This window comes from Artemia franciscana, chromosome 8 (genome assembly GCF_032884065.1).
Source record: "Artemia franciscana chromosome 8, ASM3288406v1, whole genome shotgun sequence".
NCBI lineage: Eukaryota > Metazoa > Arthropoda > Branchiopoda > Anostraca > Artemiidae > Artemia > Artemia franciscana.
The window spans coordinates 32,494,516-32,511,513 of NC_088870.1; the positions used below are offsets into that span (position 1 = coordinate 32,494,516).

Sequence of the window (16,998 nt, forward strand, 5' to 3'; positions counted from 1 at the left end):
AGGATCAATTACCTAAATGGGGGCAATAATTTATTTAAACTGTGCCACATGGATGGTTTTGCAGCAATTTGGGCAATTCGTCTGAGTGTAATGAGACCGATTTCTTTTAAATGTTTATTGCCGTAATTAAGTTTAAGTGTACTAAATTGGAAGTCTGGGTGCTTTCGGGCATCAGGAATTTATATTGCGGGTGTTTTTTGTTGCTTAAGCCCTTAAGCGCTAAATTTCGTGTCATGCCCTCAAATAGTTGAAGTTTAAAGACTTTATATTAAAGCATCAATTCCTTTTGTCTTGGTATGTGCTAAAGTTAATTTTGAGCGACTATCACACTACGTATGTAACTCTGCGAAATAGTTAAGTTACGTTACATAGAGTGAAGACTGTAAAATCCATAAAGTCATCATGATCATTGTCTAAGGTTATCACAATCATTATGAGGAAACTATTAAAAAAAATATTGTTGAATAGAGATAGCGAGATAAGCTAGGAAACGTTCACTAATTTGTTGTCAAAATTTATTAACTGTTCATCAAGAAATACTGTTTTGTTGCTTTTATGTTAGCTTACCCATAACGTGGATAAATCTACGTAACGTAAAATGCTATGTGGAGCAATGTTCCACAAAAAAAATGTTTCTAGGTACGACATGCGCTAATATGTTATCGCAGTTCAAAGCCATTTGAAGTCAACACACCATAGACCTCAGGCCAGCATCTTTGCCCAAAGGGCTATAAATTTTTGAGGGAGGCGTTAGGATGTGCAGGTTTGAACCAAAGTCCTCAGAGCTTCCCGGCACAGTATAGTCCATTGCGCGCTAGAATACTGAGCTCACATGGTAAGTGAGAGAAGCAGGCCCAGTTGCTGCGTTACCTTTTCCGCTTATAAAATTGATTTAATGACAGTTTTTCCTAGATCTGGATGTTTTAGTCTGGAGTAAAAATTTACTAGCGTGATTGTTCAGTATTGTATGAGTTAAATGACGGCGGAATAGGAAAACACTTTTATTATAATTTAGGCCAGTAGTGCACAAGTACCACCTTTGAGCGGAAGAAAGGTATTATTTCCTTGCTGTTGGGGGGTTCAAAATGGAAAGAATGCGTTTCTTGGCCACTATTTTTCCAGGGTTTCTTTAGCCCTTCTTTGGAAGAATCTCCTTCTCCCTTTGTTTTCATGTAAGGACCATACAAGTTTGGGTTTCAAGGGCATTGTGCTCGTACGGTAAATGAGAGATTACAATTTCTGGTCTTGGTGACGCTGCACGCTTTCTTTTAATAATCTTGGTGTTTGAATGATTTTGATTATTCCTCTGTAATTTTTATTTTACATAAGCCTGTAATAGCCTACTTTTTTTCGTGCAACCTTTTGTAGAATATTCACCCCCGAACAACCTGCAGCACTTTTATTAAAAAGATAGCCTGCAAGTCTGATGGCATTTTCTGCTTTTCTTTCTCTCGTGGAGAGCCCATGTCTCCAAGAGACCCAAGCAGAACAAAAAAGGAAATAGCTTTTGAAGGGAATGCCCCTGGAAGTCATGCCTTTCTCTGAGACCCTAATGATCTTCATTGGTACTAATGGTAATACCATACAAGTTATAGCCCCCGTGGAAGTTTTTTTTTTGGAAGTTACCAAGGAATGGGAGAAGTCAAGAAAAGGACCAAGGTTTTGTTATCTGTTATAAATTCGGGTATCTCATTTTTAGAGAAGTACGCTATTTATTAAGACTATTCCTGAATTCTGCACTTTATTATTGTTTTTGGTGTAACGTTGGGGGGGGGGGCATCCACACTTTTTGTCCACTTTTGTTTTTACTGCTACTGCAGCAAAACAAAATAGAAAGTTTATCCAAATTAACTTTGAGCTATAAAAAATTATTTTTATTGTAGTTTTAACAACAGAAAGTAAATAGTTTATGCAAATAAATATTATATTTAAAACCACACATTCAAAAAGCAAAACAAAAGCAAGCCCATTTTCCCACTGAATGATTTCAAATCCGTCGGAAATATACGACGTCACACCCAATAAAGGAACGTTCATACTGAAGATCTCCTGTCGCTTATTGCGGTGGTAATGACGGATCGCACTTTAAGTTGACAGTGATAAATTACGATATTAATAATAGCTTCTCTTGTCGGCGGGGTAAAAACCAAATTTCCACTTATGAATGAGATGAAGCTGGGATTCGCTGAACAGATCCATCTTTCTTTTTGTAAAAATAAATTCAAAAATTCTTGCACTTTTAGCTGAAATTTATGGTGTTCCTTTAAAAGGGCATTTAGATGATGAATTGTCAAATTATGAGATGAAGTTGCGTTTGCTTATAGCACCCTAGCAGAACGAAACTTATTATCTGTCGATGGTGAGATTTTCGAAACAGTATGACCTTGATGCAGGCACATACACATGATTTGTTTTTTTTCGAGTGGGGGCAATGATAACAAATCAAATTTGTTTTGATAATTTGAATAGGAAGTTTCGATGAATTCAATACAACTTATGATTTCAGGGAAACGGGCATCTCACTCTCTCTATCTCTATCTCACTCTTCCCTTCCTCTCTTTCCTGTTACTCTGACTCCATCTCTCTGTCCCAATCTTTTGACCCTCCTCCCCTTTTTTCCTCCCTCCCTCTTTTTCTCTCTCTCTCTCTTACTCACTGCAGTTCCCTCCTTCTCTCCCTCTTGCTCCCGTTCTCCCACCTTCTTTCTTCCTCTATTTTTTTTAGTCTTATTTTCTGCGTTTTCTTTCTTTTCTATTTTACTGGGCATTGCTGTTTACTTCCCCTTTGTGATGCTAGTGTTTTTGAGCTACGAATATTTGAAGGTCGTGCTAAGTCTCTTGCAATCTATCCTGATCCTTTCTCTACCCTAATCTTGATACTTTTTCTTAAGGTAACGAAAAATATCCTTCCTTTGTTTAGTAATCATTTTAAACTTGTTTTCTTTTTCTTTCTAGGAGGTGGAGAAGCATTCAAACATATGGGCGAAAGGGTAATGGAGGCCGATCGCTAAGCTACGAATGGGATAAAGAAGCTTTACCCCCTTTGCTAATGGATTCTCCGTGGTTACAGGTAATTAAGATCACATAGAAAGGGGACGCCTTGTTCTAGTATCAAATTAATTTAGGCCTTATGTGTGTGACTTAGAGAGGATAATTTCTTAAAATAACGAGAGTCAAAATTCGTGTTGAACATCCATGGTTAAAAACCACTCTCCAGACAAACTTTGATATCCTAATGAAATTAATCGAGATACTCAAATGGAGGATTAGCAGAATAATGTTGATAAGGAAGGTCGGAGTCTGATTGAACGTGCATATTGCAAATCAATATGTACATTCTCCTTCACCGAGCTACTACTGGAGTTACCGAAATAAAAAAAAAGAGAAGAAAAAATCCAAAACTCCACAATCTCCTCTAGCCATCTCATGTCATCTTAAAAAAATATTTTATTTATTTATTTTGTTCAACACAAGAGACAGCCATAGGCTTGTCGCATTAAGAACTTATTTCTAATAAATTTAAGAGCTATTTCAAAGAAACAAATTTACTGTGCTTGTACTTCCATAATTTCTAACGTTGATTGGCTATGATAATTCAATAAGTTATATGTACAAAGAATGTATCCACGGTTTTGTCGGAGGTGGGGGGGATTTACCAAACAAATTTAAAAAACGCATCAAAAAATTGTTTATATTCATTTTTGTTACGTTTTTAGGAGTCAGTTAAGCATTTTGTTTTGTTTTTTTCTTTGGGGGGGATTCAAACCCCTTAACCCCCTGGATACGGCCTTGTTATGTCTTTTTTTTTACCAAAGGAGTGTTTATAGTTCTTCCTATAAAAAATAACACTCACGATGGACTAGTCTATTCCTACTACATCTTATTTGATTTCAAGATGCCTCGGAGTATCTATTTTTCCAAAGATTTGTTAAATCTCCTTCTCAAAAATGCTGAAATAGTAAATTTTTGGCTTCTGGTATACCTTTTGGGATAGTCTCATCTTCAAAGTCAGATAAAACCCTTTCTTGCACAAAAATTTTTACTTAATTTAAAAAAAAATTGAGAAAAGAAGTTTTTCTAAGAAAAGTAAAAAGCCATATCAAAACCTAGGAGGGACAAAAAGAAAATCGTATAGTAATTTAAACTTGAAACGAAAAGAAATTACTATCGACGAGTAACTTGATCCCAAAAGAACTGAAAGTTAAACAAATAATTACATTAAACATAAAGATGACAGATTTCTGATATGGATGAATAATGGATTCTAGCACAAACAGAAATTAAAACGCATTATCCAGTCATTCTTAAAAGGAATTAAATAAAAGAACTAGCTTTTTATGGCACTTACTCTGTCGGTCTGTCTGTCTGTCTGTCTGTCTGTCTGTCGGTTTTGCTACTTAAGGCACTTCCAGGTAAGCTAGGACGATGAAATTTGGCAAGCGCATCAGGGACCGGACCAGATTAAATTAGAAATAGTCTTTTTCCCGATTTGACCATCTGGGGGGGAGTGGGGGCCCGGCTAATTTGGAAAAAATGAAGTATTTTTAACTTATGAGCGGGTCATGGGATCTTAATGAAATTTGATGTTTGGAATGATATTGTGTCTCAGAGCTCTTATTTTAAATCCCGACCGGATCTGATGACATTGGGGGGAGTCGGAGGGGGGAAACCTAAAATCTTGGAAAACAATTAGAGTGGAGGGATCGGGATGAAACTTGATGGGAAAAATAAGCACATGTCCCAGATACATGATTGTCATAATCGGAACGGATCCGCTCTCTTTGGGGTAGTTGGGGGGGGGTGGTAATTCTGTAAAATTAGAAAAAAATGAGGTATTTTTAACTTACGAACGGGTGATCGGATCTCAATGAAATTTGATGTTTAGAAGGATATCATGTCTTAGAGCTCTTATTTTAAATCGCGACCGGATCTGATGACATTTGGGGGGAGTTGGGAGGGGGAAACCTAAAACTTGGAAAACACTTAAGAGTGGAAGGATCGGGATGAAACTTGGTGGGAAAAATAAACACAAGTCCTAGATAGATGATTGACATAAACGGAACGGATCCGCTCTCTTTGGGGTAGTTGGGGGGGGGGGGGGTTATTTCTGAAAAATTAGAAAAAATGAAGTATTTTTAACTTACGAACGGGTGATCGGATCTCAATGAAATTTGATGTTTAGAAGGATATCGTGGCTCAGAGCTCTTATTTTAAACCCGACCGGATCTGGTGGCATTGGGGGGAGTTGGGAGGGGGAAACCTAAAACTTGGAAAACACTTAGAGTGGAGGGATCGGGATGAAACTTGGTGGGAAAAATAATCACGAGTCCTAGATACATGATTGACATAAACGGAACGGATCCGCTCTCTTTGGGGTAATTGGGGGAGGGGTTAATTCTTAAAAATTAGAAAAAATGAGGTATTTTTAACTTACGAACGGGTGATCGGATCTCAATGAAATTTCATATTTAGAAGGATATCGTGTCTCAAAGCTCTTATTTTAAATCCTGACCGGATCTGGTGACATTGGGGGAAGTTTGGGGTGGGGGAACCTAAAATCATGGAAAACGCTTAGATTGGATGGATCGGGATGAAACTTGGTGGGAAAAAAAGCAGAAGTCTTATATACGTGATTTACGTAATTGGAACGGATCCGCTCTATTGGGGGGGGGGGGTTAACTCTGAAAAATAAGAAAAATGACGTATTTTTAACTTACGAACGGGTGATCGGATCTCAATGAAATTTCATATTTAGAAGGATATCGTGTCTCAAAGCTCTTATTTTAAATCCTGACCGGATCTGGAGACATTGGAGGAAGTTTGGGGTGGGGGAAACTAAAATCATGGAAAACGCTTAGATTCGAGGGATCGGGATGAAACTTGGTGGGAAAAAAAGCAGAAGTCTTATATACGTGATTTACGTAATTGGAACGGATCCGCTCTATTGGGGGGGGGGGGGGGGTTAACTCTGAAAAATAAGAAAAATGACGTATTATTAACTTACGAACGGGTGATCGGATCTTAATGAAATTTCATATTTAGAAGGATATCGTGTCTCAAAGCTCTTATTTTAAATCCTGACCGGATCTGGTGACATTGGGGGAAGTTTGGGGTGGGGGAACCTAAAATCATGGAAAACGCTTAGATTCGAGGGATCGGGATGAAACTTGGTGGGAAAAATAAGCAGAAGTCTTTAAAAAAATGACGTATTTTTAACTTACGAATGTGTAATCGGATCTCAATGAAATTTCATATTTAGAAGGATATCGTTCTCAAAGGTCTGATTTTAAATCCTGACCGGATTTGGTGACTTTGGGGGTAATTGGGGGGGACCGGAAATCTCAGAAAATACTTAAAGCGGTGAGATCAGGATGAAACTGGATGGGAAGAATAGAAACCTGTCTAAGATACGTGACTGACATAACCGGACCGGATCTGCTCTCTTTGGTAGAATTGGGGGGGGGGGGGGTAATTTTGAAAATTGAAGTATTTGTAACTTACGAAAGGATGACCAGATTTTAATGAAATTTGTTATTTAGATGGAGCTTGTGCTTTAAAGCTCTAATTTTAAATTCCGACCAGATCTTGTGACATTGGGGGGAGTTGGAGGGGGAAACCGGAATTCTTGGAAAACGTGAAAATTGGTGTATTTTTATCTTACGAATAGTTGATCGGATCTTAATGAAATTTCATTTTTAGAAGAAATTCATGTCTCAGAGCTCTTATTTCAAATCCCGACCAGATCTTTTGACATTGGGGGGAGTTGGAGGGGAAAATCTTGGAAAAAAACTTGGAGTGGAGGAATCAGGATGAAGCTTGGTGGATAGAATAAACAAATGTCCTTGATACGTGATTGACAGAATCGTACTGGATTCGCTCTCTTTGGGGGAGTTGGGGGGAGGGGCTCAGTGATTTGGAGAGTTTGATGCTTCTGGACGTGCTAGGACGATGAAAATTGGTAGGCGTGTCAGGGAGCTGCACAGTTTGACTTGATAAAGTCGTTTTCCGAGATTCGACCATCTGGGGGGCTAAAGGGAGAGGAAAAATTAGAAAAAATTAGGCTACGAGTGGGTGATCGGATCTGAATGAATTTTGATATTTAGGAAGACATCGTGACTCAGAGCTCTTATTTTAAATCCTGACCGGCATTAAGCCTCTTATTTTCCTTTTCAAATCAATCTATTGATTCAAAGAATTTTGTTAGAGCTCATTCCATATGATATCTTGGCTCTTAGCTCTTCTCGCCTCGTCACAAGTGCCACATAAGCTCTTAGCTCTTGTTTTTAACTGAAAGTAAGGAGCGACATTAAAACTTAAAACGAAGACAAATTACTCCGTGTATGAAATGGGTTGTCCCCTCCTCAACGCTTCACTCTTCACCTTCCTCAATCCCTCACTCATTACGCTAAAGTTTTTAATTGTTTTAAAAAGTAAAATTGTGGCAAAGAGTCAAACTTTAGCGTAAAGAGCGAGGGATTGCGGAGGGGACAACCCATTTCATGCACGGAGTAATTTCTGCTCGTTTTAAATTTTAATGTCGCTCCTTTATTTCAGTAAAAAAGAAAGTTTTTTTTATTTAATTTCTGGAGGAGGCCTAGTTACCCTCCAATTTTTTGGTTACTTAAAAACTAGAATTTTCAATTTTTAACGAACGTTTTTATTAGCAAAAAATATACATAACTTAAGAATTAACTTATGTAACAAACTTTTGTATTCTTATATTTTTATTATGTATATGAGGGGGTTTGTCCCCTCGTTAATACCTCGCTTTTTACACTAAATCTTAAGTGTTGTCCCAATTCTTTAAGAATGACCCCTGAATCAGAAAGGCCGCTGAATAAATAGTTAAAATTACTAAAAATACTTTAGCATAAAGAGCGAGGTATTTATCTCCTCCTAAATACCTCGCTCTTTATGCTAAAGTATTTTTAAACCCTTCATATGCGTAAAAATGTTTGTTCGTTTTTAGTTTTAATGCTACTCCTTACTTTCAATTGAAAAAAAAAAACTTTTTCGTGTTTGTTTTTTCTTTTTTTATAGTAATGCTAGAAAATCCTGCACCGTTTTCGTTGATTTTCTCTTCCCCCATGACATATTTCTTCTAGGAAAGATCCTCCAACACATCCCCCTCCCCTCAACCCCACCCAAACCAAAAAATCCCTCTGAAAACGTCTGTACACTTCCCAATAACCATTACTGTATGTAAACACTGGTCAAAGTTTGTAACTTGCAGCCCCTCCCCCAGGGACTGTGGGGGAGTAAGTCATCCCCAAAGACATAGTTAGTATGGTTTTCGAATATGCGGAACAAAATGGCTATCTCAAAATTTTGGTCCTTTGACTTTGGGAAAAAATGAGCGTGGGAGGGGGCTTAGGTACCCTCCAATTGTTTTGGTCACTTAAAAAGGGCACTAGAACTTTTCATTTCCGTTAGAATGGGCCCTCTTGCGACATTCTAGGACCACTTGGTCGATACGATTACCCCTGGGGAAAAGAAAAAACAACAAATAAACACGCACCCGTGATCTGTCTTCTGGCAAAAAATACGAAATTCCACATTTTTGTAGATACGAGCTTTAATTTTTGCTATAGGGTTCTCTGATACGCTGAATGCGATAGTGTGATTTTCGTTAACATTCTATGACTTTTAGGGCGGGTTTCCCCCTATTTTCCAAAATAAGGCAAATTTTCTCAGGCTCGTAACTTTTTATGACAAAGACTAAATTTGATGAAACTTATATTTAAAATCAGCATGAAAATCCGATTCTTTTGTTGTATCTTTTAGCATCAAAATCCCTTTTTTTAGAGTTTCGTTTACTATTGAGCCGGGTCGCTCGTTACTACAGTTCGTTATCACGAACTGTTTGAAAGAAATGACCACAGCCAGGAGTAGGGCTATCCCCCTGAACCATCTGGCTGAATTTCCTTTTCAAAAATGCAGAAATAGTCGAAATTTTTAGTTTTGCTCATGCAAGTTTTGTTTGTATTGTCTTCAAGTTTAGATAAAAATCTTTCTTGGGCTAACCATTTCTCGTAAAGAAAATTTAAACGCCAAAAAAAATATTTTTTTCTTCACTTGAAAATTTATGATTTATAACTTTAATTATTTTACTATTTTATTTTATAACTTTTGATTTTTTTTATTATATAATAATACATTTTACAAGTATTATATATATATATATATATATATATATATATATATATATATATATATATATATATATATATATATATATATATATATATATATATATATATATATATATATATATGTATTTATTATATAGCTTTTATAATTTATAAATTTATAATTGGCTTTTGAATTACTGCTCCTTCGATGTCCTACTGTACTGAATCTGGGTTGTAAAGCAGCATTGAGTTTCCTTTGTATGCCTGCCACCTTAACATAATATATTGAAATGTCACTGAAAAGATAATTCCATTCTTATAAGCCTGATCCCACAAGTTATGGCTGTCAAAATTGTCAAGATGAACTCTGTAATTAACAGAGTTTATCAGTGAATATAATCGTTGGTTTGCTTTGCCTGATAATTGTAAGTTCCAGCTTATCTTAAATATCATTTTAAGGACCAACATAGTTTTTTTTAATGTTTATTTATCATACCGCTCTTTGCCTTCATTTGGCTCTTTGCCTGCTTTTAATGGGTAAATTAAAATGAGCGTAAAAAGCAGATGATTTTTATGTATGTGTTTCTTTAAGTTTTCGTCTTTTAGAATTTCGTTTTCTATTGACAAGATTCGCTCTTTAGAGTACTTACCAGTCATTACCATAAAGGATTGGATAAAATTCTTTTACATTAAAAGGACATCGAGCAAACAGCATATGTTCATCCGAAAAAAAATGGACAAAAAACTAACAATACCCCGGGTCCATATGGCAATCTATACTCTTAGAAGGAACTACCATATGGAGAGTGTCGACAATTCGATGGGAAAATCATGGGTTTTGGGGATTTAATCCATAGGACACCTTGCTTAAAGGGTGAATGGGGTAATAATGGATTTCTTCTTGTTTTTTTTTATTTAATTAATTAAGATTTCTGGTTTAATTTTGCGGTTTTTTTTGTATTGTCTTGCAATGAGGACCAGGTGAAAATCATTAACAAGACTAATTAGGCTATATCTATACCTTATGATGGACAAAATTGTATTGGGTTACCTATCAGAAATGCTCAGTACATAAGATAGAACGTTGGACGCTATTTTTTTTTTTTTTTATGTGGAGGGAACCCGAAGGCTTGTACAACTTCAGAAATTCATGTATTATTACCTGTTAACAAAGCTTTAGGGTAATTTTGCTCATTGTACTAGAGTAGTACTTTTTAATTTCTTTTTAGGGCTCCATTTTATGGTCAGAGACAGCATAGATCTCCAGAGCCCACAACTCGCTACGGCACATCGCTATGTAATTATAGTCAACGAAATTGCACTAACTTAGTTAAGAGCGATATGAATCTCATTTCTTACAACGTTTTTTTGCTCTTCTCCCCAGCCTCATCATATGAAACCTAAGTGGTCGTGGGAACTTTCACGGGGGATCGTTGAACACCAACTCTGAGATCCCCTGACAATCTTTTTGCTTGCCCATATGTTATTGGGTCAAAAGATACATTGTAGTTGAATGTTGGAAAGGAGAAGGGGGTAACTACCCCTCCCTGACCTCGTTTTCTCCCCCCCCCCCTTTGAATTTCAGTCTGCCCCCAGCCAAAATTTAGTTTTTTTCCAAATTTTTGTCAAAACTAAGATAATCCTGCCTAATTCAAGCATCAGCAGAAACAGATCAGTTTTTTTGATGACCAGGATTTTGACGTAATTACGCCTCTGATGGTGAATATGATACACCTTTTTGAAATCAGAATCATGTAGAGGCTTTTAGTCTTTAAATTTTAAATTTAGTCTTAAATTTAAGTCTTTAAATTCTGTTAATCAGAATGAGGGAAAAGCTAAGTAAATCTCCTTTCAGGAGACAAAATGATGGTGAAACCTCTGGATAAGGGCAAGTTGTGTATATAGCCTACTCTAAGATTAAAGACCTCATAGATATCTTTTAGTAGAGAGGTGGTTCTGTCAAACCTTGCTGAAATCAGAGGCATACAAGTATTTTCCAGCTGTATAATTGAAGGGCCCCAAGTGGCCCAGAAGGTCTAGACTATATCCTTCCTCCCGGCCCCAACTGTGTACCTATATATATATATATATATATATATATATATATATATATATATATATATATATATATATATATATATATATATATATATATATATATATATATATATATAATAATAGAAGTTATAATTCAAATTTTTGTGTGAAATTACAGGAAATTTTGCTCTGTGGATAGTACACAACCTATAAATAGAACATTTTAACTTTACAGGAAGCGCCTAACCCTACTAATACTACCGTTGACGATATGTACAAAATCCTACCAATTACAAACAAATAGTAACTAAAATATAAGGAATAGTTTTTTTCCACAAAGAAAAGTAAGAGCGAATTCAAAATTTAAAGTAAGCAAAAATCTGTTCCTGTAATATATCTAGCCTAATAGAAATTTACTACATGAACAATCCCAACCAAGCCAAGGGGCTGCAACCCCATTTAGACCTTTCTTTTAGCTATGTCTGTTTGACTCTTTGTTATAATCCTTTAGGAAAGACTGGTCAAAAGGAAGTGGAAGTTGAGGAAGGGGTAGGCCCCTCATGTACGGACTAATTTCTGTTCCTTTCCAGTTTTAATATGGCTCCTTACCTTCAGTTGAGAAAACTTGTTATTTTTAAATATAGCATAAAGCAGGGTCGTATCCAGGATTTATTTTCGGGGCGGGGTACAAAAAAACTTTGAGAAATGCATCAAAAATTCGTTTATATTCATTTTTGCTACCTGTTTACGAGTCGGACAAGCACTTCGCCCCCCCCCCCCGGATTCTGCCTTGGTATAAGGACAATACCTTAATCAAAAGGACAAAACATACTCCGCAAGACGCATCAAAAGGATGATATGGGGTGGTGTCTTTGCCACTACGCTGTTTCTTTTGTAAATACAATTGAATGATGAGAATAACACCATCCGCAACGTAATGGTTGGTTGCCATCTCTACTAGAAAAGATATACTATGGGTATTTCTCTCGTGAGTCCAACAACTATTCTACTGATATTTGGTTTAGTTAGAAAAACAGACTACTTATTATCGTTGTATTGACGAACAAGTCCTGGCGAATATTATTTCATAACAAAAATTTGTGTTTGTAATTTTCCATAATATCGGTTTAGCCTATTGGAAGTCCCCGTCGCCCGCTTGAGCTTTCAATCCGGAATTTAACGTCCAAGATCTACCAGCAAATTTCTTGAATAATTATTAAGTCATTTGTGATTTTTTTTTTATGTGAATCGTTGGCTACAAAGCTGTTGTTGGCCGTGATTTGTTGATTATCTGTATTCAAAAAGAACGATATCCTAAGCAAGGCCGTATCTGTGATTATTTCAGGGGGAGTTGGGGGGGTACAAAAAACTTTATGTAAAGCATAAAAATTTGTTAATATGGATTTTTTTTTTTTTTGCGAGCTGGACAAACGTTTCAGGGCGAAGCTCAAACTGGGTAACCTCCCCTCCCCCGGATACTGTCACTAGTGAATCATGATCTACAAGATCATGAGTAAACGCTTAATATTGTGTAACACGGTAAAAATTTATTTAAAAAATGTGAAAAAACTCGTGGTTAGACGTATAGATACTAGCTGTCAGTAATAAGGCTCTAATTGAGTTTCAAACCACACCCGGTGATGAATGACATGCTCAGTAGTGTTCGTCTAGTTAGTGAAATAACGGATATAGCAAGAACACCGCATGAATTTCCTTCTGGTCAGAATAGGTCTGTCGTGATTACTTTTTTGACAAGGCTGTAAAGTCTAGTGGTTTTTTAATTGAATTAAATAAAAAAAACTAATTTTTTTAGCTGAAAGTAAGGAGCGACATTAAAACTTAAAACGAACAGAAATTACTCCGTATATGAAATGAGTTGTCCCCTCCGCAATCCCTCGCTCTTTACGCTAAAGCTTTAAATTGTTTTAAAAATTAGAATTGTGGCAGAGTCAAACTTTAGCGTAAAGAGCGAGGGATTGCGGAGGGGACAACTCATTTCATATACGGAGTAATTTCTGTTCGTTTTAAGTTTTAATGTCGCTCCTTACTTTCAGCTAAAAAAATTAGTTTTTTTTATTTAATTTCTGAACGTTTTTGAATTAATGCATGTTTGGTTTTGGCTCTCCGCACATAAACTATTAAAATGAAATTTGTATATTAATTCTTTTTTTGGCTAAATGCCTTTCTCTTAGTTTTGATCAGACGATTTTGAGAAATAAGGGGTGGAGAAGGAGGCCTAGTTGCCCTCCAATTTTTCGGTTACTTAAAAAGGCAACTAGAACTTTTAATTTTAACGAACGTTTTTATTAGTAAAAAATATACGTAACTTAAGAATTAACTTACGTAACAAACTTTCATAACCTTATATTTTTTTTATATTTTATATTTTTACATTTATATTTTTATATTTTATATTTTTTATATTTTACTCCGTATATGAAATGAGTTGTCCCCTCCCCTCTGTTCGTTTTAAGTTTCAATGGTACTCCTTATTTTCAATTGAAAGAATTTTTCCATGTTTATTTTTTCATTGGGTAATTTCTGTTCGTTTTATGTTTTAATGTCGCTCCTTACTTTCAGCTAAAAAAATTAGTTTTTTTTTATTTAATTTCTGAACGTTTTTGAACTAATGCATGTTTGGTTTTGGCTCTCCGCACATAAATTATTAAAATGAAATTTATATATTAATTCTTTTTTTGGCTAAATGGCTTTCTCTTAGTTTTGATCAGACGATTTTGAGAAATAAGGGGTGGAGAAGGAGGCCTAGTTGCCCTCAAATTTTTTTGTTACTTAAAAAGGCGACTAGAACTTTTAATTTTTAACGACCGTTTTTATTAGTAAAAAATATACGTAACTGAAGAATTAACTTACGTAACAAACTTTCATAACCTTATATTTTTATTATGTATACGAAGGGGTTTGTACCCTCGTTAATACCTCGCTCTTTACACTAAATCGTAAGTTTTGTCCCAATTCTTTAAGAATGACCCCTGAATCAGAAAGGCGTTAGAATAAATAGTTGAAATTACTAAAAATACTTTAGCATAAAGAGCAAGGTATTTATCTTCTCCTAAATACCTCGCTCTTTATGCTAAAGTATTCTTAGAACCCGTCATATGCGGAATAATCTCTTTTCGTTTTAAGTTTCAATACTACTTCTTCCTTTCATTTGAAAAAACGTTTTCATGTTTATTTTTCATTGTTTTCTTACAGTGATGCTAGAGAATCCTGCGCCCTTTTCATTGAATTTTTATTCCCCCATGACAGATTCCTCCAAGGAAAGATCCTCCAACATAGCCCCCTCTCCTCAGCCCCACCCCCAAACAAAATAAAATCCCCCTGAAAACGTCTGTACACTTCCCAATAACCATTACTATATCTAAACACTGGTCAAAGTTTGTAACTTGCAGCCCCTCCCCCAGGGATTGTGGGGGAGTAAGTCATCCCCAAAGACATAGTTATTATGGTTTTCGACTATGCTGAACAAAATGGATATCTCAAAATTTTAATCCGTTGACTTTTGGAAAAAAATGAGCGTGGGAGGGGGCCTAGATGCCCTCCAATTTCTTTGGTCACTTAAAAAGGGCACTAGAACTTTTCATTTCCGTCAGAATGAGCCCTCTTGCGACATTCTAGGACCACTTGGTCGATGCGATGACCCCTGGGGAAAAGAAAAAAAAAACAAAAAAACAAAAAAACAAAAAAACAAATAAACACGCACCCGTGATTTGTCTTCTGGCAAAAAATACAAAATTCCACATTTTTGTAGATAGGAGCTTGAAACTGCTACAGTAGGGTTCTCTGATACGCTGAATCTGATGGTGTGATTTTCGTTAAGATCCTAAGACTTTTAGGGGGTGTTTCCCCCTATTTTCCTAAATAAGGCAAATTTTCTCAGGCTCGTAACTTTTGATGGGTAAGACTAAACTTGATGAAACTTATATATTTAAAATCAGCATTAATATGCGATTCTTTTGATGTAGCTATTGATATCAAACTTCAATTTTTTAGAGTTTTGGTTACTATTGAGCCGGGTCGCTCCTTACTACAGTTCGTTACCACGAACTGTTTGAAAGAAATTCAATGAGGTTTGTCTTATTGGGATTTTTTTTTTTTTTATAAAGGCACGTGATGGTAGCTGTACGCGCTAAAACCTTCAGGGGGTAGGCTACGTATCCTTCTATAAATGTTCCGATGTGTGGTGCCAATTCAAAAAAATGAAGGGTTTTGATTTTCTAAATGAAGATGCAACAAAATATTCTTTTAGATCGCGGGAGGGTGGTTTTTGTTTTTTCCATTTTTTTAGATAAAAAAACGAGTATTGTTCAAAATCTAGAGCGGCAGTTGATCCACCTCCCTCCCCTAATTGGATCCAGGTGTTTCAGTCACAAGCCTGACTGTTATCACACTTGCAGGAAGCATTTTACAGGGAGGGTTAAAAAATCTAGGCTTCCCCCAATTGATGCCCACGGAATTGGACCGAAATAGTGTTCATATCAGGGCTGTATCCATATTTTGTTTGAGGGAGGGGAAAAGGTTACAAAAAAACTTTTAAAAACGGACCAAAAATGTTTTTTGTGCATTTTATTAGGTTTTCACGAGTCGAAAAAAACATTTGGTACTTGTCTGTTATATAAAACACACTTGAGAGGTGAAGTTTGGTGACAATGCCATATGATGAAAATAGAATACTTTATTAGCAAAATTGTGAAGGGTATTTTTGAATTATCAAATTGGGAGCTTCTGCATCGGCTGACCGTCTCAAAGACAAAGAAAGGTGCATTATTAACGTGATTCTTGACCTAGTTTGTTGTAGTTCATTGTTAACGCGATTCTTGAGGACTTCAGTTACCTTGCTTTGACTAGAGATAGAATATACTGTCTCACTATAGATATTCAAATTAAGATTTGGGACTTGCTAAGGACCGAAAAACGGGCAATTATATTTTTCCAGGATAAGGGGTCATTGCCCAAAATAAAACACTGCGTCAATGCACACACCATGACTTTTTACTCTTATAAAAAGTAATATTTTTGGAAATATAACACTGCGTTCTGGCAGTATATTTCCAAATTGTAGTTTTCACAATTTTGCTAATAAAGTATTCTATTTTCATCATGTTTTTTTTTTTCACTAGCATTAACCAAACTTCACTTCTCAAGCGTGTTTTATATAACAGACAAGTACCAAACATTTCGAGTGAAGGGGGGTTGAACCCCCTGATCATGGCCTCGGTTCATATTGGGCTTTTCCGACATAGCCTACATTTTAAATTTCTGCTTTTATATTTCGAGACTAACGTTAAAGTCTATGAATAACATAAATTATTCACAAATCTGATTTATGTCTAATAATTCACAGCATAATCCATGTTGCCAACTTTGTTTTCGTGGGTTTCTTTTACTTGATTTCTTTTTGTCAGGACCTTTAGTTTTAGTCATAGGCCTACTTCTGACTACTTGTCTAATTTTAGATAATTGAAGGCACAGAGGTGTCACTCACTTCATATACACCATGTAGTGCCTGCCATATGGCATATGCATTGAACCTTTACGGCCCTTTTGATTCATATCTTTTGACCCTTTATACTTCATTCAGTACGAATATAAAAAAAATAGGCCTACATATATTTAAACTTTGAATTTCAAAGAATTAAACTTAAATTCCATCCGATTCCTGATTCTAATGATTATTCAATATTTTAGATTGTTTACAATAGGGGCTCTTAATCGATCCTTCCAAATACTTCAATGGGTGGGGACCAAATTAGATAATCGATTTGAGAAACGATGTTAGAAAGAGTATAACTATTTGAAGAAATAGCCCTTTC

The 16,998-nt window shown here is 35.9% G+C and overlaps 1 protein-coding gene across 1 annotated transcript in view; it reads left to right on the plus strand.

Moving 5' to 3' along the window:
* The window catches only part of LOC136030308 (uncharacterized), a 73,878-nt gene that overhangs the window by 24,228 nt on the left and 32,652 nt on the right, over positions 1–16,998 (plus strand). The window contains exon 4 of the mRNA XM_065709201.1: positions 2,955–3,069. Coding sequence (XP_065565273.1) covers positions 2,955–3,069 — 115 coding nt within the window. The remainder of the gene's footprint in view (positions 1–2,954; positions 3,070–16,998) is intronic.